The sequence below is a fragment of the Oculina patagonica genome, chromosome 10 (assembly GCF_052425735.1).
Source record: "Oculina patagonica isolate OP01 chromosome 10, crgOcupat, whole genome shotgun sequence".
Lineage (NCBI taxonomy): Eukaryota > Metazoa > Cnidaria > Anthozoa > Scleractinia > Oculinidae > Oculina > Oculina patagonica.
The window spans coordinates 16,153,790-16,180,025 of record NC_135767.1 but is presented as its reverse complement, the minus strand read 5'-3'; the positions used below and the strand labels follow the sequence as shown (position 1 = coordinate 16,180,025).

Below are 26,236 nucleotides of genomic sequence, written 5' to 3'. Positions count from 1 at the left end.
CTGGCGCGGTGTTCACTTCTTGAGTTGAATGAAACATACGAGGAAAGCGAGCAAGAGAGTTTTCTTCAGAAGATTTTCCTCAAACAATCCCCTCTAAAGTCGTCTAAATATCATGGAAATTGTGACAACAGTTAAGATTTACGAGAAGATCCGAAGCAAAACCTTTTCTGGAAACTACAAGTCTTGTGCAAGTCGAACGAGGCAAGTGTTTAATTTGTACTTCTTTACGGCTCCACACCTGTCATCAAGACTGCTATATTATTTGAAGCGAAATTGAGCTCAAAGTGGAACAGGTTTTACAAAAGTATGAAAGGACAAAACCAAGGTTGAAAGGTAACAAACTTTACTGAAGTGCTGAGCCTAGTTTTATGACGTACACTGAATGAAACTGTGTCAGTTTGCCGTTCTTTCGTAAATTATTTGCTGCTTTTATACTTTATTCACTCGCTCTTGCTGTGCGTTCAGTTTAAAAGTATTATTAATTACACTTTTCGCATCTATCCTTTTGTTTTGCGTAGTTTAATTTACTATGGCATTTCTTTGGTTTTTGTAGGCACCGCTAATTATTTCTTGTTCATAAAGCTCGCCAAATTTGCTGTTCAAAACCATTTTGATGGAACTGTCGCTTCCCGCAGAAAAATTTTAGTTTGGCAACAGTATCGCAATCATTTTCCAAATAAGGTCAAACTAAGGTATACGAGCTGACAACCGGGATTGAATGAACCAATCAGAATGCTAGAAATGCAATATCCGTGGCTGAAAATTTAATAATGAGCATTATTCACTCCTCCGTAGGGAGTGAATAATGCTTGATCCAAACTGAAACAAAATGGCCGGCGTAAACTCGCGTTTCGCCGGCGTTTCTGAATCGCAAATACTAAGAATACAAGAAGATGCTGAACCAGAAAAGACAAAAAAAGGCTAAGAAATTTGGCCTGATGGTTTTCAAAGTAAAAGAAGACTACATATTTCGCAATTTGCAGCACAATGTCCACACAACTCGAGTATTAAAACGATAAACAATTGCTTACCGTCAGTCCCATCGGCAGAAATGAATACAGCAGATTTATCGGCAGCAACATCAAGTGTTATTCAACCAAGATCCTCCACAAATATTCAGGAAAAGGTCTTTGTGCAAGAAAACATCCAGTTTTCACCACAGTTCTGCAGACATTCAGTAAGCTTATAATCCAAACTTTCAGGTGGATCCTTCGCCAACTGCTCTTTCAATTTTCAATTCAAGTGAACTTCAAAAGCTTTGATTCAACGGTCAAAATGTTTTGCAAGCAGGTTTTTGATCAGATTGCAGGTTTGAGTGGTGTTAAAGGATCATTTTGCTAGATTGTGACGAGAATTTTAACGAAGATTAACTAGATTTGCCATGTTTGAAGATTCTGTAAACTGTTTCGCGCATGTCGGTTAGTGCCGCTTATATGTATGTTTTCCACGCATGAATTGAGAGGTCAATTAAATCGACTTTAAATGGTTTCCTTCTGAAAACTTTGAGATCGCTTGTTGTTGAGATCACTTCGTGTGTATATACTAAAACAATTATTCTTTGAAATCTCGGTGAAAAGCGGCAGAATATTCACCTCACCGCTCCGCGGCTTGGTGAATATTCTACCACTATTCACCTCGATTTCAAAGAATAATTGTTAAATATCGTCTGATTTTAGCCAACTCGGCCTACGGCCTCGTCGGCTAAGTATCAGGCGATATTCCGAGCGATTTCGCAGGATAATTGTTAAATACCCGTAGAAAAAGAAGATATTCACAAATAAACACATATCATTTTTTTAAACTGCTCCTTAAAATATTTGGTATATTGTATCATGCATAATGCAACATACTATTCGATACAGGGAATGAAATGAGTGAAATGCATAAAATTCTTATATTCACTATCATAACTTCATCTTCGACGGGTATATTACGAACTCACAGAGTGACCAGCTACTAGTTGGCTTGATAGCTAAGTCGGTAGAGCAATGCACCGGTATCGCAGGCGTACTGGTTTAAGCCCCGTTTAAGCCTGATTTTTTCACGTTTTATTTTCAAGACGTCTTTATTTTTCATACTGATTTACTATAGTTTTTCATGCAAGTTTACCAACTTGAAACAACATTGTAATCAATAAAACATAAATTCAAATTTTAAAGGCAAAGTCTTTTCGTAGAAGTGACACGTATTAATTACGTGATTGCACTTTGTGTATTTGTTGTTTCTTTGCTTACAGTATGATGTACTGGACAGACTGGGGTGCCAATCCAAAGATCGAGCAAGCTCAGATGGACGGTTCAGCGAGACGAGCCATTGTAACTAGAAACCTAACCTGGCCAAATGGACTCACCATCGACCAAGCTACAAACCGTCTGTTTTGGGTTGATGCTAAACTGGACAAGATTGAAGTGTCGGACCTTAATGGAGGAAACAGACAGCTTATAATGTCATCCACGGCTGATATCCACCCTTTTGGACTAGCGGTGTACCACAACATGCTATACTGGACCGACTGGAATGGCCAGAGCATATCACGTTTTAATTTAACCAGTAGAAAACAGAAAATAATGGTTAATGGCCTTCAACAACCAATGGACATTCACGTGTTTGATCAGTCCTTAATATCTTCAGGTATCGCGTTGGTGTTTTTCAGTGTTTTTAAACATGTGTTTTACTGGCTGAAATGAATATAAAAAAGAATAGAGATGACACGTTCAACAATTATCACTAAAACTATTCACGCTTTAGTTATCAAAATTAAAAAGGTGTAAAGCAACCAAAAGTTCATTTTAATGGCAGTCACGTGCAAAGTTGGGAAGTGAGGTTGGCGAAGTGTTGAGAACGCTTGCCTCCCACCAATGTGACCCGGGGTCGATTCCTGCGGACTAAGCGTCGTCTGTGAGTTGCCAACCCTACACCGCATCTACACCCAAACGGGTAGTTGTGTGATCAAAACAGCTTTTAAAATTGTTTGCATGTATGGAAAAACGTAATTACGACGTTTGATATTAACTTAAAATTTAAACACCTAATAAACTTCCTTTAGCAGAAGAAACATTCTCGATGTGAACAGCTATGTGGGATTAAGTTCCCCTCACTGTATAAATAAAACCATTACCAGGAAAATATAACAAACAAGATGTGAAGGATCCAAATTTTATCACTTTTATTTATTATCAGGTTCTGATAACTGTTCTCAACAAAATGGACTATGCAGCGATTTGTGTCTTTTGAAGCCAGGGGGATACCAGTGCGCATGTCCAACAGGCATGGCCCTCAAGTCAGATGGGAAAAGCTGCGACTATGGTGAGGAGCATGTTGCTTTGCTTCAATTTCTTAACCAGACTCTACTCTGACCTTTAACTTGGAGTAGACACGTTCGCCTTCAGAACTTTAATTCAAAAACTATAGAAAAACCAGGACACAAGGTTCAGTTCTTTCCCCTTACCAATAGAGTAGAAGCGATGCAAGCCTGACGGTCACGCCACTAATAAAAGATAGAGTAGGTATGTTCCTGTATCATTTAATGAACTATCAACGTTCATAGAATAAATTAAGTTTCCTGAAAAATTCAAATAGCGGACACATCGAGTATTACCCTTCCTTAGGTGGAGCAAACTGACAGCGGCGCAGTAAAACAATTTATTTCTTATTTCAGTTTATTCCCGCAGATGATCCAGTCGCTGCATGTAACATAAGACTTTGCATGCTTTGCGAAATGAAAAGAGATATTAACCTCTCGTGGCAGGCTCCTGTTTTGTTTTTGTTTTTTTTAATCCAGGGTGGCTGTAACTGGGAGTGGCCGAAAATAAAAGGAAAAAAAAGAGCCTGGGTATAAGGCTTTGCCATAAGCCACGACAAGGTTTTTAGTTGATTTTCTAAGCATCATTTTAAAGTTTGTGTTTTCTCTTTTATCGAAGATACGTTCTTCAAAATAAGCTCAAAAAGATTTCTGATCTTTGCTGAAGCTAATTCTGGAGAAATTTACAAGGTTCCTCTCACAGTACCGGAAACCCCTTGCATTCCACTGGAAATCAACACAAACATCTCAAGACCTGTGGCCGTCGACTATGATCCAGTAGAAGGAAAAATTTATTGGACAGACGTGACCTTGGGGCTAGTGGCAAGAGCATTTCCGAACGGGTCTTCAGTTGAAGTCATTGCGTACAATAATGTGGTTAATCCAGATGGGCTGGCAGTGGATTATGTCGGGCGTAATATTTATTGGACCGATGTGAATATTAGTACAATTGAGGTTGCAAGGCTAGATGGGTCGTTTAGAAAAAGCCTCATCACGTCAAGTATCGAAAACCCAAGAGCGATAATACTGGATATTGCAGAAAGGTAATCCAGACATGTGGAGTACTATTTGCATAGCTCTTTCGAGGTTAATGGGGTATTTAAGAATAATATAAGACAGCGTGTGTACTTATCAACTTTTCCATTTTCAAATATTTTCTGTTCTCTTCTCAAGCATCAGGCTATGTCAACAAGAAGCTGTCTATTTTTATTTGTTTGTTAAACCGATTCAGGCTACAGTCAACTCCCGCCTTGCGAACACATCGTTGTTACGGACAGCCCGTTATTACATACGAAAAGGAGCTGAAGTCCCGGCGAATAGGAATTACTGAAAATAACTCCCGCTACTTCGGACGTTCCCTATTACGGACAGCAAATTGTGGTCCCGAAGGTGTCCGCTATAGTGGGATTTGTCTGCATTACCGGAAGTGCCATGAAAGCGAGACCTTAGCGCTGACACCGGCTCAAAGTAACAAAGTTAATATTAAGGTGATGGACAATTTATGTCGGAAAATTTATTTTCTTTTTAGATTGGCTAGGAATATCGATTTTTATTGCTTTCAAAATACAAAAAAAAGCAATATGACATTTAATAAGGTACAGTCTGCGTTCGAGCCAAGTAGCCCGTCAGGCTGAAGCTTATCCCGGTTTTAGTAGTATGAAGCGAGAACGAGCACTCCCCCTGGAAGGGATGCAAGTCCATCACAATGTAACCCGCAGTATTAAATTCGCTGGTCCCCATACATACTCGAGCGTTTGTATTTGTGGTATCTAAAAAACACTGATGAAGGCAAAATCTTGTTTTAATTTAGAAAAATGTACTGGAGTGACTGGGGTTCATCACCCAAGATTGAACAAGCTAACATGGACGGTTCTGCCAGGAAAAATCTTGTTAGCTCTGGACTTATATGGGTGAATTCGCTGGATCTGGATTTTAAAAGCAAACTATTGTACTGGTGCGATGCGAAACTTGATAAGATTGAAAGAGTAGACCTCCAAGGAAACAACCGAGTACTTATTTTGGATTTATCGTTGGATAAACTGCATCCATTTGGACTTGCCCTTTCTGGTGACGTTTTGTACTGGTCTGACTGGAATAGCAAAAGTGTTCACCAATACAACATGACGTCATCTCTCCGTGAAGTCCTTGTTAGTGGAATGGGACGTCCCATGGAATTGCACCTTTATGATAACAAGGAACTCTTCAATGGTATGAACGTCCACTTTAATTTGTTTATTTACTGATTAACAAAAAGAACCTCGACCCTGTACTGTCCTTGCTGATGCCAACTTTTATGTACCTAAAGTGGTGTTTTTTGGAGTAATAATGACCAACCTTCGGGATGCAAGTATATGTTGTTGCTTGTCCTTCGTAATCGAAGGTTTAGATACAATTAGCTCATAAGCCAAATATTTTTCTCCATTCACCACCGTGTAACGGTTACTGGTTTGCTTAAGACCCGGAAATAATTTACGGACTTGCAGTTTCCCTGCTCAACAACTTGCAGTAGCTGACAGATTGTAAGAGAGGCATTTCTCTATTTTTCAAACACAGTTTTCCACGGCGGTTTTAAAATTATCCTTAATCACCCTATTTTGTCTGCATGCTCAAATAATTAGTTTATGGGATTAGGTTTTGTTACCAGTGATTTCCCACGCATTCTGTTTTACTGTTTTCTCAGACAAATACAAGTAGGGTGGGGAAGGGGTGGGAGGTTGAAGATTTCCCTTTGAATTGACGGAGCTATTCAACTACATCTGATCTAAGTAAGCTAGTGACTTAACCCGCACAGTCTTTGTCAGGGGAAAAAACGCCAACAGGTTGGCTATAAACGAACAAAAATAAAGGCTTCTTTTAAAAAAAATAAAAATCAAAGAAATCAAATGACCAACCGCCATAAAATTAGAAACAAAATGGCCTTGCAAAAATAGGCGCTCCTGCTCGCACCCCTTACTTGTGATGAGATATTAACTTGATAATAAATGTCTACCTTGCCTCATAGGAACCACCAGTTGTTCTCAGTTGAATGGAGGCTGCAGTCACCTCTGTCTTCCAAATCCAAGCGGACACCACTGTTTTTGTCCAGAGGGAGTACGCCTGAAGCCTGGTGATGCCTTTACTTGCCAAGGAGGTGAGGTCAGGGGGTCTTTAAACTTGCAATTAAAAAAGAATTGATAAGGTTTTCAAAATTTTACTATCTGATACATATTTCTATTTTATATTTAATCGATAGAATAATAATGTTTTGTTTTTATCATTATTTTTCCGGATTTTTTTTTGCCTCCTCGCATTGAATTTGTATTAATCTGCAGTTACAATACATTTATATGGACGCCCTATTCTAAGACCAGAGCTAGAATATATTGAAATAGAGAAAGCAATCAATCAAATCTACCTTTTTTATTTTTTTGGCACCAATCAAATATACTGCCAGCTTAAGTACATCAAACAAACGAGGAAATCACCTGATCTTATACACAACAAGATGCTTTTTTAAGTTAAAAAAAGTAAATTCTCCCTTATGCGATTTTTGTGAAAAGGAGTTGGAGACCATAGAAAATCTCTTTTTCCAAAGTACAAAAATGTGTATGTTTTGGGATGATTTTAAGCGTTTTATCGCGAAAAAACAACAACAACAAAATCCATTTCCACGACAAAAAATGGAAACCTTTACTCCCATTAATACAACACTAGCTGTTATCCAATTCTCGTTTTTTCTAAGATTCCTTTAATTACTCTTCATTTTAAGTTAAATAAGTAATTCTTGTAGTTCTGTCCAGTGTAGCTCTTTTTCTTTATTTGTAGTTTGTAAGTAAGGTCAAGGTAATTGTTGTAATTTTTTTAATGTTATTCGTGTTGATCTGTTTGTTATTTAAGAAATAGAAAACATGTTCCGTGTTTCTATCGAGTTATAGAAACACGAGTGGAAGTTTGGGAGAGCGAGAAATGCTGTGGGAACACGAGTCGATAGACGAGTGTTTCCACAGCCATAATTTCCATAATTTCTTTCACAGACTATTTTTGAATGTGTAGCGGGCTCTGTAAACATATTACTCGCTTGTTTTCAAATGTGCAAATATTTTTTTAGTCTTAACCTGGTTTTTGTCAGCTGTGACATTAAAATTTGGCACAATTATAAGTTGTTGTTTTTGCATTGCTTATTTTAGCGCCGTGAATATTGATTGCCGTGTCTACGACAACTGTCTGTGTCTCCATCGAGTTATAGAAACACAATTTTTAACCAATCAGCGCACGTATTTACTTTGTGCTATTTTCTAATGTTCTATACCTGTAAAAGAAAAAAAAAAGGAATTACAAAAAAGAAATCGTAAAAAGTAAATCGAAATTTCGTTGTTTTGTTTCGTGAAATAGTGAAACGCTGCCCTAAGATCTATGCACCTTCCCACGGAACGCTACGGCCGTGTTCCAATTTGCCAGGACAAACCTGCCAGTTTTCCTGTGACAGAGGGTACAACCTGACTGGATCAACAACAAGGACATGTAACAGCGATGGAACATGGACTGGAACACAGCCTCAGTGTAATGGTGAGAAGTTAAGCTGATGGAAATACAGTAAAGCTCTTCTAAGGAATGGGGATACTAATGCACGAACGATGTAAAATAGGAAGATTCCATTCTCTTAAGCTTTCTTTCTTTCTTCTCTTTTCTTCTCTTTATTTTCTCACTTTTCTTTCTTTCTTTTTTGCTTTCCCTTGCCCTTTCCTATTTCATTTAGGCCTGAGTTACGAGACAGTCAGTCAGTCAGTCAGTCAGTCAGTCAGTTGGCAGCAAGCAAAGTGAGTTACCCACACAGACAGTCAGTTATAATTTTATAAATAACTGTTTTCGCTATTTTGTTCTCGTTATGCGATGATCATCTACCTCCTTATCCGATTTATCGTGTCACGGACCTTTATTATATTACAGTTCTTATAATTCTTATTTTGAAACTTTGTAGAAACACCCAGTTTGCTTAAGTTCACTCCGTGTTTCCACTTCCATCATGAGACGGAAACACATATTTAATATTTATCAGTCAGAGTGCCACATAAAGTATTAACGGCTGAAATATTGAACTTATGGTTCTAGCTGCTACTTGCCCAGCTCTACCAACCCCACCAAATGGCATCCGGCAGAGTTGCTTAGGGACAACAATAGAGTATTACGATACAGTCTGCCTGTTCTTCTGCCATCATGGGTTTAATAGCTTCGGCTCTTCGTCAAGAAAATGTCAAGCAAATGGAACTTGGAGTGGCCAAGATTTTCTTTGCTTAGGTGAGTATTAATTATTATTAATAATTCCAATCGTACTACAACAAAATTCTACAATCTGATTCATTTCTCCGTGGGATTAGCGCACAATTATGTGGGTGTCAGTCAACAGGGGCGGATCCAGGATTTTTCAAAGGGGGGGGGGGGGGGGGTGGCTGTTTACCAATATGTTTGTTTACTATTTTGTTCAAGCCCCCAGTTCTTTTTTATGGGGCGACGGGATTTCAGGTAGTTTTTTGAAAGTGGGAGTGCAAGTTATTCTGGGTATGAGGCCCATATTTCATGGAGCCGTAGGCTCCATTCCTCTTGGGGGGTCTGGGGGCATGCCCCCCTCAGAAAATTTCGAAAAGTTGAAGCCTCTTAGACGTGATCTCTGCGCTTCTGAGCAGCTTTATACAGCTGTCAATTAAGTTATTAAACCACCGTTTTTCTTTGATAGTTTGGCAAAATATTCTTTTCTCAACTTACCTTGAGTTATATTTCGGAGAAAAAGTCTAGTTCGTATGAAATGAACAGTGATTGAAATTTAAAGTTGACAGGACACGAACTTACAAGAAAGAACAGATATGCGTTGTTTGCTTACCCACGTGGGTGAAATTTTTTAGCCCTTGGCAAAGTGGCCTGGAGACAACTTTGGCGACTTTGCTTGGTTGTGAAATCGCTTCGATGCGAAAAAATGGTAAGAAAACTCGCTAAAAAATGTAAACGGAGAAGAGAATCATTCCTGCAAGGCTAAAACAACTCTTGAAAGCTAAAAGGAATCTAAATTTTTAAAATTATACACAAATGTTTTGTAACGTTAAGCCAGAAGTTAAAACAGGCTGTCGAAAATCTCCTATTTGGAAAAATGACCGTCCTTAACTTTGAACGGCCGCCTGACTATGAAAGGTGGATAGACATTGTCCTTATTTTCTATTTTGATATGTTTATTTTCATTTTTCTGGTGGATCAAGGGGTGTGACTAGCCACCCAATCCACCCCCCCCCCCCCCCCCCCTCTGGATCTGCCCCTGGTCAAATTACAATTTGTAATCGGATACCTGTAACTGGACATCAATTACTTTTATGCGTCAAATACTTGTTACTGTTCCCTACTGTTGCAAACATGATAACATATCCAAACCTGAAAAATTTCTTGTTCGTACGATTTATTAGTAAATGAAATCGCGCTTTATCGTGATTTGAGGTGAAACACTCGATAACTATGGATTATTCTCTGAATTCGTCTTGGGCTAATGAAATCCACTTTGACTGTAATCATAGAAAGAAATCAACAAAATCGTACGACCATACATCAAAAACCTTAATTAATAATTAAGGGCCCAGACGACAAAAAGTTATATTATCAGTTAACCATAACCATGTTATCAGTTTACTATTAATGACAATCACTAGATAAAATTTGGAAAGATAAAACCATTAAAAGATGGAGAATAAGAAGAAGAAGTAATATTCAGTGACAAGAAGGAAACCGATTAAGTCCCGCCTTGTCACGTGCCTGAAACGTGCATTTTGTTATTTAACACTTTGTTATTGGACTTCTAAGCTGTCCAGGCATTATGCTGTAAAAGTGTGCACTAAGAGTCAATCACTTTGAATTACAAAGTTATGTCATAAACATGGTTGTTGTACACTGACACAAAAGAGCCATAGCCTTAAAAGCGTTATTATGCAATATACTTGTTCACATGAAGTTAAATAGTTTTTAACATTACAGCTGTCGTCTGTGCACCTTTCAACATCCCACCAAGAGCCGTACTACTAAGCCCTTCATGTGGCAACACGTATGGATCAAACTGCGTATTTGGATGTCAAAGTGGATATGGCAGTACCGACGGAAATGTGACAAGAACATGCTTGAACTCTGGAAAATGGAGTGGAAACCCCATCAACTGTACAGGTACAAGTATATTTGTACATATACTATACTTTTACAATTAGAGTAAAGCACAGTTGATTCCTAAAGAATAAAGATTTTTTTACCCACAAAGTTCGTAAAATGTAAATTCCTAAGCATTTAAATTCAGTGAAGTACTAGTCATTGGTTTTTATCTAAAGGGTTTCCCACTTAGGTTCTACCCCAGACCAAAAGGTCAAAACCACCGTGTAACACACTTTAAACAGTGAACATAGAAGTACTGCTAAATATCTCTCATTTAAATACATAAACTAGGTTTGCATCTAATGATTTAATGGTTAGAACCACTTCTACAGCGTAATCAACAACACCACATGAAATTAAATTAGTCCCTAATGGCTTTCATTTAATGATCATACAATGATTTCATTTAAAGACAAGGTCGCTTTGTAACGCATTTAATTATTAAAATCTTGCTATGGTATAGTGCAAATGAGCTCATATACTACGGGCCAAATATGGTAGTTGTATGTTTCAGTGAGAACAATTATTCAACTCGCGCCTGTTGGATATAAGATAGTAAGAGACAACTCAGCGCTACGCGCCTCGTTGACTATCCACCATCCCATTATCCAACGAGCGCTCATGGAATAATTTTTAACTATAGGTCTCATGGGAATTGCCACAGTTTTCATTCACTGACTTAAAAAGTTCTAACAACCGTGAACGGAATAATACTGTTGAGACAGTACAACACACAATCTGAATAACCATTGTTATGTACGTCTCAAATTTTGAACCGTAAGAAATTGCAACTGTGGTAGAAAATCCTTATACTTTAAATCTTGGCAAACACCCGTACTAGCCCAGTGTAATTTATGTTATTTTATTTATCTCTTCTAAAACTGATACCGTAATGTGATCCTCGCCCATATTCTAGATACTCTTCCTCCAACATTCGGTGCAACATGTCCAACAGGTCCGCTAATAGTGTATGCAGAACGCGGCCTGTTTTCAGCCCAAGTGAACTGGACCGAGCCAGTTGCTACTGACAACTCAGGAGTCCCACCTGCAGTGACGTCAAATTACCATTCACCGCAAAGACTGGGGCAGGGAACGCACGTGATCATGTACACAGCGGTAGACCAATTAGGAAATAAAGTCACTTGTAGTTTTACAGTTAAAGTGAAAGGTAAAAAGCATATATTTATAAAAAAAATTCTCGTTGTTTTGGTTACAAGCAAATTGAAGTCTTTAAATATAAATTAACTTTAGTTTGGGTGTTAAACTATCGGTTTTAACAATGTTGCAAATACGTTGAGGGTTGCTTCAAAATGGGCCATTAAAGCACCAAAAAATGCATAAGCCAAATGTTTCTCAACTGATTTTTATTATACTATCATTGGGATAACTTTTGATATAGGTATTAATTTTCGGCAGCTTTGCAGTTAAAAAATATGAACATTTAAAATTTGGCAATTTTTGGTAGTAGTCTTTGGTCAAAATTTGGCCAGTTTTATCGCCAGGCATCACACTGACAGAACATTCTAAGCCAACTCCGCATATATGAATTGAAAGAGCCTTTATAGTAAAATCACAGCGTGCAATTATTTTGTCGATAGGTTTTACCCCTTCAGAAACAGGATTTCCCATGATTTTGAGGCTCCATAAGGGCTCCCCCCCCCCCCCCTCCCCCTTGGAACGTTTAAACTAAAAATCAGAAAACGAAATCAAAATGGCTATTGTAGTATCTCATCAAGACCACTCTTTGTAGCAAGTCTCGCGAAAATCGGTTGAACCCGAATTGCAACAATTGCAACACTTTCTCATAAAATAACCCTAAAGAATGGCTAAAATCAGATGCCACGTATTGTTATTTTACACCTTTTCTTCACCCTATTGTTAGTTTATTTTAATAATATGTTTGTAACGCGCATTTGAAAACGAATGTTGAATTTGCGCGATATAAATAAATAATTATATTTTTAATAATAAAACTAGAGGGTGAGCCCGTAGACACTTGCCTGTAGGGGTTTGGGGCCATGCTCCCCCATAAAATTTTGAAAATGCCATTTTTTCCAGCATTCGTCATGTATGATATATATTTTGTTGAAAAAATTAATCTCATCATAAGTGTAAAAGAGCAGGTATATTTAGTGCTAAATAGGGCCTTTTCTTCTGCATGAATTTTTTTCTTTGACGTCCCCTTTGCTTGATTTTTTGGCATTTTCTCTTGCATATTTGAAGTGTTGTTAAGGGAACATTATCATTTCTTACCTAAGCGATCAATTTAAGATTTACCTAATCTGTGTAATGTTGTCCGAACTTCCTCCAGGCCGGAATTAAAATCTGGGACCATTCCTCCATGTGAAACCAAGGTACCTTCTACTCTGAGGCAAAAAAACTCCTAACCTTTCCTATGAAAGTCCGCGCCATTTTGTTTCGCTAGCGTGCTCAGAACATACACACGCAAAGGAATCCCTGAGATAAACAAGCGTCCTCCTTCGTCGAATGCAATAAAATGCTAACCAACAAGATCAGACCATAATATTAAATAAGTTTTTGTTATTGTTATTGCTATAATATTATTGCTATCGTGATTGTTATTGTTATTGCTATTGTTTATGTTTCTTTTAATGTCATCAGTTATCAACTGCACATCGCTAATGTTAGATCCAGGAGGTTCACTGCGCATGAGCAGTTGTGGTAATCATTATGGAGCACAATGTAACTTTTCTTGTACGATTGGTCATCGCCTGAACGGCTCGTCAGCAGTCACATGTATTGCCCCAAGTAACAGGCCTCCAGGATTATGGGACAACCCTTTGCCTAATTGTCAAGGTGCGTGGAAAAGATAGCCATGATATTATTATGCATTCTTTAAACCCATAGAATTATGCAAAGGTAAAATAAAGTCTGCCTTCGAGCATAGGGGCCTATCAGGCCGGAGCTTATCCCGGTTTCAGTAGCATGAAGTGACTCGAAGTATTTCGTCTCCACTTTGAATGGGATGCTAGTCCATCGCAGGCTTATCCCACCAATTGGACTGCTTTTCATAAAAGAAAGACGATTTTTATTCGAGGCGTTTGTAATGAGTAAATCTTAGTACTTAAATAATAAACCTTTTTCTCCTTTATCTGTAGCTATAAAATGCCCGACTCTAATTGTTCCAACAAGTGGAGTCAAGACCGGCTGTACCGACATCGTATCAGAACCATATGATACACTTTGCAGTTTTTCTTGCAATGTTGGCCACAATCTGATAGGTTCGTCGACTAGGCGGTGCTTGGAGAATGGGACTTGGAGTGGAGAAACGCCTTATTGTCAAGGTTAGAAAAAAACAAGAACAACAGAAACAGCTGCAAAGCACAATGACTCGCATCAGAAACACATGTTCCGAAGTTAGACTCGAGTACCTAAGTTTATACTTTGGAAACGTATGAATATAAACATATACCTTCTCCCCTTTAATCTGCAAAACCACAAGGTGGCAATATCACGCAAGAAACAGTTCATTCTTAGTAGAAAGGAATAGCCAAACATAGGTCTCAGAAAAAGTAACGCTGTACATGAAAAATAATACTTAACATTAGTCAAGTCCAAACCTATTCCTTTGAGGGAAGGACCTTTTGTAGAAAACTGAACCGTCTGACCACCTTTGTTGGTTTGTTTGACTTTGTAGCCATCACGTGCGACCAACTCTCTTCTCCCATTTTTGGTGCCATTTTTCCATCTTCATGCCAATTGGGCAGCAATTATAGCCAGATATGTCGGTTTACTTGTCAAAGACCCGGATACGTTCTTGAAGGAACGTCTGCACGAGTATGTGGTAATGACGGACGGTGGACTGGGTCGAACGATACGCGCTGTAGAGGTAACGTGACGTAACTCAACCAAATGTATGATTTGTTGTTGTTGTTGTTGCTTTTTTAAATCCCACTATTTTGAATACTTCTAGAAAATAATGAGAAAACGACGTTCTTCTTCGATACTGATTCGGCCCTCTTTAGTCTTTTGTTTGTATTACTTTCTCTTTTAAAACAAATAATCGACTAGCCTTCATGTAAAAATCAGTAAGGTGAAAAGCAAAAAAAGGTTGAAGAAAGGAAAAACTGTAATGCATGTGTTGCTGCTTATTTAAATAATAACGCTACTTCGAGTATGTCACGTCAGCTGAAAAATGTCGAGTTTGTTGTTCATTATCCGTATTAACCTTTCTTTATCTTAACCATCCTCGCCTATAATGTGCATTATAAATAATAGACATAGAAATGCATTTCTATAGGTTGAAATATTTTTATGTGTAAGGTGTTTTTGCCTTTGTTAAATTTCCTTCGGTTGAAAGGTAAAGAAGGGTAATTTTGCGCGTCCCAAAACTTGCAATCCTTAGTGTCATGTACAGTCATTTTTAGATTCTTTGACAAGTTATGATGTTTTCATCGTTTACAGACAATACGCCTCCTTCCTTCAATAACACATGCCCAAACAATATGGTGTTCTATGCACCTGAATGCTCGTTCAGTGCTCTAGTTACGTGGAATGAACCAGTGCCTATTGACAACTCTGGTCACGTATCTATCAGCTACCCTGCTATTCGACCTCATGTTAACCTTAGTATTGGCTTGTATAATGTGTTGTATTCAGCGTCAGATAGCAGTGGAAACAGTGCCAACTGCACTTTTATTGTACAAGTAGCAAGTATGTAAGAAATCCTAACTATAGTTATGTTATAGTTATGGTGATAGTGTAGTCAAGTTTTGCTCAGTGAAGCGGTTTTGAAAAGAAGTTAATTATTTTTTGAAAAAAAGCCAATATCCCCATTGTGTTATCACATAAGCAAGAAAAACATTTAAGGCACACGCCGTATTTTAGGAGTACCGAATTTTAGGGGATGTTCGTGAGAACATTTAAATTAAACCCCTAAAATAGACCAATAGTACATACCGTTTTCCTTGCCAAAGACGTATAAACCGCCAACACAGTATGACGGCGTTCCTTAACCCTAAGCGCAAATAATTGTATTGTAGAACACCGTAAATTAAGAAGAAATTTCGTAACCTACACCCCTGAGCGAGACGACGAGCATCGTTGTCTTTTTCATATGGGAGTCACCCAACCCACTGGCTTTTACCGTAATTTATGCTGTAATAAAAAAAAAATGCTGTTATTATAAAAGTCGAGAAAAACAATGACATTAAATAAACTTCTTTTAAATTTTTTCCAGGAAAATCTTGCCCCGTTATCCAGCCACCAATACATGGAGTTATAGTTTCTCTTTCATGTGGATCCTCATTTGGATCGCAGGCTTCTCTTTCCTGTAACAGAGGATACCGAATGGTTGGACCTCGCCTGCGCACATGTAAAGCAGATAGGACATGGTCAGGCAACTCCTCATCATGTAACGGTAAGCAACTTAGCGCACCAGTTCTTTCCTTCTCCACATTTTCCAAATTGAAACTTCTTGTAACACTGCTTATTGATCAGAAGAGTGTTTTATTGAATAGTCACCATTCAGAAATGTTGCTTAACGTTTTTAGTAGTAAATATAGCCCCACTCCATCAGTTAAAAAAATAGAAGTTTCCTTAGATCTAAAATACTATTAAATAACACTGGAAAAGAAGGAAAGGGATTGTCGAAAAATCACCTTTGTTCTTTCTCCCTCACATTTATCATCATTCTCCTAGTTCGATTACTTTTAAACTGCTCGGGATTAATTTGTAATAAAATTTGTTTTACCCTTCCTTAAGTTGTCAAGTGTCCAGCCATTACGACGCCGTCTCATGTAATGGTTTCTCCAAGTACTTGCGAGATACCTTCTGGTGTTCACTATCAAACAGAGTGCTTTTTCAAGTGCAACATCACGGTTGGTTACCGATTGGAAGGCGCACCAAAAGTATCTTGTCTTGAAAGTGGATCATGGAGTGCAGATACTAAAAAGACGATTTGTAGAGGTACGAGATCCATATTGTGCGCTTGGCGGCTATATTTTACAATGACTCGAATTTAAGCTTAAACTAACTAAAAGTAGTTAAGCGTCACTTAGATTTTATAAACAGAAAACATTTTTTTAAGAAGATGTTGCAAACGCTCTGTATGGTCACTATTAACGTGGCTGTGCTGGTACACTATATGGAAGTTAAAAAAGTCATATACATTGTTACTTCTATAAACCGCTTCGAATTCTACAGCTTTAAAGGGGTTCTCAGTTTACTGTCACAGAGGCGAACTCTGACACTGCAAGGAATCACTTATCGGCCGTTGTGCTTTCCCTTGAGCTTAACCCGGCGTCGTCATCTTCTGGTCATCAGGTTTAGATGATAAAGCTAATGCATGTATCCAGAACGTACCCAGATTCCCCAAAATTAAGGTTCTTACGGACGTAGGCCATAAACTCTCAACCCAACCCTAAATCTGGACAGCTGGTTTACCAAATCATATAACTCAAAGCTAATTAACTTCTCGATTCCTCCCATTCTTATTTCAAACTACGTACCAAACAGATGTCCAGCCTCCCAGCATTCAATGCCCACCTGATATGGAAGTCCCCACAGATACTGGACGGTCATATGCAATAGTGACGTGGCAGGTACCAGCCCCTACCGACAACTCTAACGGGCCCTTGAGCCTAAGTGGTTTGCTGCCACCGCAAAAGTTGAGTGTTGGTATAACGTATATCACATACAAAAGCACCGACTCAGCTGGTCTTAGTAAAAGCTGTGCATTTTCTATTCACGTCAAAGGTAGGAATTGTTTTTTTTTTACCTTAAAGTTTACAATTTGTCAATCAAAACCGAAGCCGTTGTGTGACATATTATTTCAGGTCTAATCGTAACTAAGTATAGATTTGTAACGTTCTCGTCAACATTGTCGAAAAAAAAAATACTCAGAGGTAACTATCGTCCTCGTCGTCAGCTGCATCATGATGTTAGGACACCAATTGTGTAATAAATTACTAGGTAGCCCCGATATGGCTTTACCTTTTTCGTTTACCAATTTATCGAAAAAGTGGAAACAAGAGGGAATAAATTTGATCATAGGTAGCACTTTAAAAAGTTGGTGATTTTACAACCCGTTTTATCGCTGGTAAATATTGATTACTTCATAGAAAGTGCGCCGTAAGGATTTATATTCACGAGTTGCAAAACTTTGGAAAACGAACGAGTGAGCGTAGCGAACGAGTGAGTTTTCCAAAGTTTTGCAACGAGTGAAAAAAAATCCGTAGAAAGCACTTTCTATGCTGTAATTTGTTTATTATATATATAACGAGAATTCAACCATTGAACACTTTTTACGCCGATTTTTCCAGTTTATAACCTTTGACATACAACAACTGCAGTTAACGGCGCGAGAAAACAAAGCTGCAAATGCACATAGCTTTACAAGCGAATTCGCTATTTCAATAATATACATGTACAAAAGAAAAATTACTGGCGACAAACTCTTCTAGAAAAAAACTTTATTTAAATAAACACACTGCGTTACATTTACGTTAAAAACTTCGTATTGCATCGAGGAAACGTCGCCACAAGCGAATAAACTAATGGCGAATCAACTGGCGAATTGTGAACAAATTGTGGCAACACAAGGAGTTGGTTAATTAAACAATAATTACAACGTAAATCCAGATTAAAAATACAATTTACTTAACCAAGACGATCCCAAAGGTGCGTGAATATTCTTAGAAAGTCCGCGGATGTGTTTTAAGCTCCGATGAAAGTCTTGTCTTCGCTTTCACTTATCGACGCTTCGCCTTCGCCTGTCTTCACTTCGCCTTTGCAGAATGATTTTTATCACTGCTGTATTCTTTAGGTTTTGCTTAGCGTGTTTCTGTTGGTTTGCATTTCGATTAAGTTCTTAAAAAGCAAACTTTTGTAAAGGAAGAAAACGTGTAGCCATGTTTTCAAAACATAAATGCCGTCGAGAGCAAACTTGCCGCCCGCTTTCTCAACCTCGTTGGAAACCATTTGAATTCTCGCGCTGTGATTGGTTGAGTCGTACTACTCTAGATGCTGATTGGTTATATTTTTCACGTGTGAAGAAAGCTATACGCGAAGCTGATTGGACGTATCGCTTTTTTCACATGTGAAATATAGCAAATATAGAATTCTATTTGCAAGGTTTATTGCTTAAAATTCTCGCTATATATATAATAAATAGAAAGAATAAAAAGTGGAAGTTGATTGATTTACGCAATCTTTTTTTTAACACTGTGATTTGATTTAAACGCTAGAGCTGAAAATGTAACTTTATTTTTGTATTCTCTATAAAATATTGTGTCGGATATTACATCGGACAGGACAGATCGACTGATACCCGTTGTCCGATTTTGTACCACGTGATGCGTTTTGTCGAATGAGCACACACGACAATCAATCGGTGGGTTATAACGAATAATAAGATCATTTTTGCAGCTCATATATTGAATTCAATTTCTTTCTCGTGGCACTCTATGCTCTTCAATGTCGTATTGATAACTCTTTTTTTTTTTTTTTTTTTTTTTTTTTTTTTTAATATCTTTATTGCCATTTTAACATTGTACAAATGTTACAGTGTAAGAAAAAAAAAAGAGCAGACGTAAGTTACAATTAAGTTACGTAGTTTATAAACTGTTACAATTTACATATGAAAATAAAGGTACAGGTACATAGGAAAATAAAGTAAATGAAAAAATATAAAATAAATAAACAAGGAAATAAGCTTACATAAAGTCTTTCCACTTTAATTCGAAATTGTTAATAGTTTTATTTCTAACTGCAATATGTTGTAGAGTATCCAATCTGTTTTTTAGAAAAGGAGCAAAGCCGTCAAAAGGTACATCATCGCAGTCTTGGGTCGTACAAAAGATATAATACTTAGCTACAAGTGATATGTAATTTAAAATATCTTTTGTTTGTATGGCGTTGTCATGCCAGCCGTAAAGGATATCGCGTTCTGAAAGAGTAATTGTATTTTGTTGTTTTTCGGACCACCACTTTTGAAATGCAGTCCAGAAATTAGAAATTTTTGGACATCGGTAGAGTAGATGAGGCAATGTTTGCGGCTGCGTTTTACATAAATGACAAGTTTCAGAGTCGCATAAATTCATACGAAAAAGCGAATACCTGGTAGGAAGTATATTATGGATGATTTTATATTGAAAGATTTGAAGCTTTGTTTCGATCGTAATTGCAAAAGGGAAGTTGTAAACATTTTTTAGGCTTTCTTGGGAGAAACCATACCGTAGAAGTCTTTGTTCAGCAGTTGGAGGTTGGAAGTAATGATCCGTAATAGCTGCATAAACAGAACGGGTGTTAATAATATTGCGTAAAGGGGATTCTTGCGACGCATTTTCGTTTTCAAATTGGTCTTTTGCTGCTTTGATTTCGCATCTCCAGCTTGGTGGAATTGCGTTTATTAGACCATAATAAGTTGTGAACGGGATTTTCAGCTGAAAAGTTTGTTGAAATGTGGTATGCGATAAGAAACCAAAATCATCATCAAGCAAGTCGCTAATAAAGGTAATGCCGCTTTGGTGCCATTGTTTTAAATAGATCATGTGTTTGTTTATTAAGATGTTTTTATTATTCCATATAATTTCATTTTGCCGTTTAATATTGTCTTCTGAGATAATATGTTTGTTTTCCTGCCAATGCTTTAATATCACTTGGTAGAAGGGTGGTGCATTGTTTAGATCGAGTTGCCTTGAATTGTATCTGCAGTTTAATAGGAAAGAAAGGCCGCCATGTTGCCTAAAGAAATGTTCAATGAGAATTTTCCAGGAGGAGGAAGAGTTTTGGTGTATCCTGTTAATCCATGAGATTTTTAAAGCGGTTTCCATTACCTTAAAGTCAATCATTTTTAGGCCGCCTTTGTTTTTTTGTCCTATGACTGTAGTTTTCTTTATTTTGGGAGGTTTACCTTCCCAAATAAAATTAAAAATCATGTTGTTGATCGTGTCAGGCAAGTCCTTTGGTAAACTGAGGTTAGAGCTGTTGAAAATTAATTTGGATAAGGCTAGAGTTTTAACGATATTTATTCTGCCAATTAAAGTCAGTTTCCTATTTTTCCAAATATTCAAAACTTTTTCCATACTTCGCAACTTTTCGTCGAAGTTAAGCTTATCCGCTTTTGTGGTGTCGTAGGAAAAGAAGACGCCTAAAGCGCAGATCGGGTCGACGGGCCATTTAAAATTGAAAGGTGTATCACATCTATTTTTCCATTTGCCGAGCCACATAGCTTCGGTTTTGGTGGAATTGACTTCTAGGCCGGAGACAACCTTAAATTGGTTTAGCAGTTCGAGTAAATGGGGAACAGATTCTGTATCGCTAAGAAAGACTGTGGTGTCATCTGCATACATGGTGGTTTTTATTTCATGGTTTCTTATTGTAATTCCTTTAATAAGATCGTGATTTTTGATGGCTCTTGCGAGAAGATCAAGACCAATAACAAAAAGAAGGCCTGATATTGGACAGCCTTGTCTCACTCCACGAGTTAAAGAAAAGAAGTGAGAAGCGTGACCATTGTTGAGAATACAGCTAGAAATATTTGAATATACAGTCTTGAACCATTGTAGGAAATCGGGCCCAAAGTTAAAGAGTGTGAGAGCCTTCTCCAGGTAGTTCCACTCAATTGTGTCGAAGGCTTTCCGGAAATCGACAAAAACGGCGATGCCAGGCGAATTTTCTTTATCCAAATGGAACATCAAATCTTGGATCAATCTGATATTTTCTCCAATGTATCGCCCTTTCACATAACCGGTTTGGTCGGGATTTATTATTTTAGGTAATACCTTTTCTAAACGATTAGCCAAAACTTTAGTGAGAATTTTGTAATCAACGTTTAAAAGAGATATTGGTCTTAGGTTCTCAAGGATGGTTTTGTCTTTATTTTTTTTGGGAATAAGCGAAATTATACCTCGTCGTTGGGATATCGACAAGGAACCGTTAAGAAAAGCATAATTAAAACTTTCAACAATTAGAGATTTAAGCTCAGGCCAGAAAAATTTTAAAAATTCAGTCGACAGACCATCGGTACCCGGAGTTTTGGCTGCTGCAAATTCTTTGAGTGCTTTGAAAGCCTCATTTTCTGTAATCAAACCTTCACATAGAGCCTGTTCATGGTCCGATAAAGCTGAGATGTTGCTGGGATTAAAGAAAACGCCCTCTTCCGGTTTCTTAACATTTTCCGCGTGTTGCGAGGTATATAGCGATTTATAAAATTTACTTTGTTCTTCTAAAATGTCAAACTGGTTAGTTATGACAGAATCGTTCGGTAGCTTCAGTTTAGAGACTAACTTTCTGGAGTGGTTTCTTTTTTCAAGGTTTAAAAAATATTTGTTGTTGCGTTCTCCTTGTTCATGCCATCTTGCGCGACTCCTGATGATGGTGCCGCGAGTTTTAAGTGCCATTATTTTTTCTAGACGAGCTCGAGTAGAATTAAGTTCACAAATTATTGGCCTGTTGTTTCTATTCTTTTCGGCTTTTGTAAATAATTCGTTGATTTTCTTTTGGAGGAAAACTTCTTCATCTCGTCTTCTTCTTGCTTTGATTTTTGAAAATTTGACAGTAAAACCTCTAATTTCCATTTTGACAAGATCCCATTTTAGGCCTAAGTCTTCAACGTCTCGGTACTTTTCTATGAAGTTTGTTAAGTTTTTGCGCAAGTCAGAAACGTATTGCTTATCTTCAAGAAGGGAAGAGTTAAATTTCCAAAAGCCAGGTCCCTTTTGTTGTTTCAACTCTTCGCTTAATAGATGTAATTGTATCGCAGAATGGTCTGTATTTGGAGCGTACAAAATATCACATTTGATTGTAGTGCTACTAAGCTCTTTCGATATTAGAAAGTAATCTAGGCGACACTGGACCTTAAAAGACTTGTTTCTCCATGTAAATTGTTTTGCAGTCGGATTTAAGGAGCGCCAAATGTCACACAAACTGTAAAGGTGACATAAATTATCGATTTCTTTAATGACGAATTGTTTTTTTGAAGTAGGATTCCCTCCTTCTTTGTCACTTGGTGAAAGAGCGCAGTTAAAATCACCACCAATAATAAATTTCTCTTGCGCGAACTTGCTGAGAGATTTTTGAATCTCCTTAAAAAAGAGAACTTGTTGGTTAGTGTCGTTTGGAGCGTAAACATTGGTTAAAACGATTTGACAATCATCAAGAGTGATCTTTGTGCTAAGAAACCTTCCGATTTTATCTCGGACTACCTCGTCAATTTGGCAATCTAATTTGGGGTTAAATAGGATCATTACTCCTCTGCTGTGATATGTTCCGTGATTAAAAAGAACTTTTCCGCCCCATTCTGTTTCCCAGATTTTAGCGGTTTCGTTGGAGCTGTACGTTTCCTGAAGAAAGATAACATCCTTATTTTGTTTGTGAAGCCACCTAAAGATGGAGCGTCTTTTTATCGATTTATTTAGCCCTCTTACATTAAGAGAGAGACATTTCAGGTTTAGTGTGAATATTCCAAAGAAAAAGTAACAATGGCATCTTTTGAAGACCAGAAAACATGATGTACCTTTGACAACATTCCTCTTGGGGATTTGTAGATAGGAAAAGTAGGTTGATTCGTCATAGTTGTTGAATGGTTATAAATTTGCAAAGGTGTAAGAAAGAAATTAGCATTTTCAGATGGTATTTGATGAATCTGGTAGAATTTGCATAAGGTGGAAGCAGTATATGATATACAAACAAAACTAAAAAGCCAAAGAACAAAAACATTGAAACAACTATTACCACGAGAAATAATTTTAAGTAAAATAAAATAGGCTCTAAAGGCCTGAACGCAAATTCGGTAATCGGTGTGCGTGTTGGTCATCAAGGAATAATATTTTATAGACAAAATCTAGCGGTGCTCCGCACAGGAAAAAAAGGTCTACTTTTTAAATAGGAACCAAACAAATAAATAAGTAGATAAGTGTTACGAAGGTTCGCTTCGTGAAAGTTAGTACTTACTCGACCGTTGTTTCGTATGTAAAGTCTGTCGCCGAAGCGTTTATATCCGGTGATTCTTCGTCATGTTCCGCGTCTTGATCTTCTTGTTCGGCGTTTAGCCAGCGGGCAGGGATGTTGAAATGAAAGTAGGCTTTTCCGTTGACAATAAGTTTGTCCCCGTTTACATGCGCTTTGTTTCTTGGATCTCTTCTCGCTCTCTTCATAGCCGGGACTAGGACATCTTTTCTCAAATCTTGGACGCGCTTCGGAAGATCTTCTCCGAGATTTACATGAGAGTTTTTGAGGTTTCGTCGTAGCTTCCAGACTTTGTCTCTGTCGGCACGGCATGTGAAGCGGGCAATTAAGGGCCTTGTTCGACCTCTGCTGCGTTTTCCTAAACGGTGAACACCGCAGAACATAACTGACTGTACTTCTGACGGATCCATTTTGAGATCTTTAATGAGAACTTGTTTAACCAACGCTTTGCAGTTTTCCTCCTGTCGCTCGGGTATTTTGTAGAATATCAAATTCCATCTGCGACTATAGATTTCTTGCTTAATTATGTCGTTGTCGTGTGCAGCTTGTTCGCGTTCGCACTCGTTAATGCGTTCGAAAACCTCTTCGTGTTCCCTCTGTGTGAATTGGAGAGACTCTCCAAGCTCTGTTGATGTGGTTTTAATATTCTTAATTTCTTCTTTGGCCAGTATTAATTCTTTCTCCAGATGAGCGATACGTGCCTCGCGGTGTTTCGCCTCCTCCTCAATTTTTGTAACTCTGGTGATGATGCGTTGAAATTCCGACACCGTCAGTTCAACAATGGCGTCGCTGTCTTCGTTGTCTTCAGTTGAGCTCACTCTGAGCCTTTTCTTCTCGCTCTTGTTTTTCTCAGTTTTTGGGTCCACTGGGTCGGGCATGCTTTAACGCAACAAGCCAGCAAATAAAATGGTCGAAAAAGTTGGTAGTTCCTTAGTTAATTTTGAAATAAAGTGCTGATTTTGCGGAGCACTTGATAAAGCGTGTGTTCAGAACCGCGGCATCACGTGACCCCCCGATAACTCTTTTTTTGTACACCCACAGATCTTGAGCCACCTAAGTTTGCTTCTTGCCCTGATGATATTCACATTACTTCAAAAAAGAAGATGAATAAAGTTTTGCTACCTGCAGTTACTGTCACAGATAATGTTGGTATCCACTTATTTACAACAAGCAGACCAAATGGAAGCGAGTTCACATGGGGAGAACACAACGTAACTTATACGGCATCAGATAAAGCAGGGAATACAGCCAAATGCGAATTCCAAGTTATAATAACTGGTATGTAAGTTAAGTCACTGAACGGTGGTCTGCTTATATATATATAAAAAAGTAAGCAGATGATTATAAATTCGCTGCTTTTGCGTCAAGCCCAGCTACTATTATAATTTATTATTATTATAAACGTTCCAAGCGGTCATCTGCTTGCTGCAATTATCACTTATAAAGGTAATTAGTAAGTGGCATATCACCGGAAAACTTTTCTTCTCAGATATCCTTTGCTTCTTTGGAGGTGTGGCTTGACTTTCACGGGTTCCTAGTTACAAAGTGCGCGGTGTTTTTGTAGTGATGAAAGCTGGGGAAGCTTATTCACCAACCAACTAAACTAACAATTTTCACTTGCCTTCCTATTTGTAAAGGTTACACCTGTCCCAATATACCAGCACCGCTGAATGGTGCCAAGGCATGCGAGACGTGGTTAACTGGAATGTTTTGCACAGTTCACTGTAATGAGGGTTTTGGATTCGCCATAAAACCACATCCAGTGTACTTCTGTACCCCTGACGGAACCTGGAAGAATGCGAAAGTGCCAGGGAAGAAAACGCCTTCTTTTCCAGATTGCTCAAGTATGTAATAACATAATCCTTTAAACAATCAAACCTACACCTGTTATGTGATAGTTTCCTTTCTGTTCATTTAAGGACTTTTATTGTCAGTGAGTTTATTAAAACTTTCACCTTGAGAAATATATCATTTCGCCCGAGGGCATGCGTTAATCCATTCTCTTGTCAAAAGGCCGCGATCTTCTTGGTAAGCAACAAGAACAACAACCTATTAGCGGCTGAAGTAGCCTGAATTTCAGACATCCCTCTGTGCTCGCCTGCTTGCAAGCAGGCGAGCACAGAGGGATGTCTAAAATTCAGGCTACGGCTGAAGTTGAAAGTCTATAATTGCCTTACAAACGAAATTGGTGCCTACGTATTATTATCCTCAGCCTCCTTTTTATTCAATAACAGTTTTATATTGGTATTTTACAGAAACGCACAAGCCTAAAAAGGCTTTGGTGAATGGGGACCTCCATTATCTAGCTAAGCAGTGCAGCGGAGCAAACATGAACGAAGTCATCGCCAGTAACTTTATCGAACTTTTCAGGAATTCCCCGTTTGGTATGGCTGGAGGCTGTAATGGACAATGCACGATCGACAACGTGAGGGTTGTATGCGGAGATGAAACCGAAGCTCGTCGAAAAAGAGACGCAGCCGATGACAAACAAACTTCTAAAATTCCCCTAACTGTGTATTTTACTTTAAAAGTTCCACTACCTACTAACGATTCTCTAAATAACCTCAACCAGACTACTTTACAAATATCAAATAGCATGATAGAGGCCTTGAACGATACAGACCTAAATCAGAACATCAGCGGAGTTGTTATGGAATACGACACATCAAAACCACCTGTGTTTCGCTTCGTTGGCCTTCTTTGCGATAAAGGGCAAGTTCTGAGAGGGACAACATGTGGTAAGGAGTTTATTGCTCGTGTTTGCTACGCGAGTTAGACTTTGCGATATTGTTGTTATAAATAACATGAAAATAAAAATAAGGTTCTTTGAAAATGAAAAATATATACATATAT

The 26,236-nt window shown here is 38.0% G+C and overlaps 1 protein-coding gene across 1 annotated transcript in view; it reads left to right on the top strand.

Moving 5' to 3' along the window:
• LOC144628955 (uncharacterized) overlaps positions 1 to 26,236 on the top strand; it is a 272,516-nt gene that overhangs the window by 13,552 nt on the left and 232,728 nt on the right. Inside the window, exon 7 of the mRNA XM_078487078.1 lies at positions 2,237 to 2,631. Within this exon, the coding sequence (XP_078343204.1) occupies positions 2,237 to 2,631 (395 nt within the window). The remainder of the gene's footprint in view (positions 1 to 2,236; positions 2,632 to 26,236) is intronic.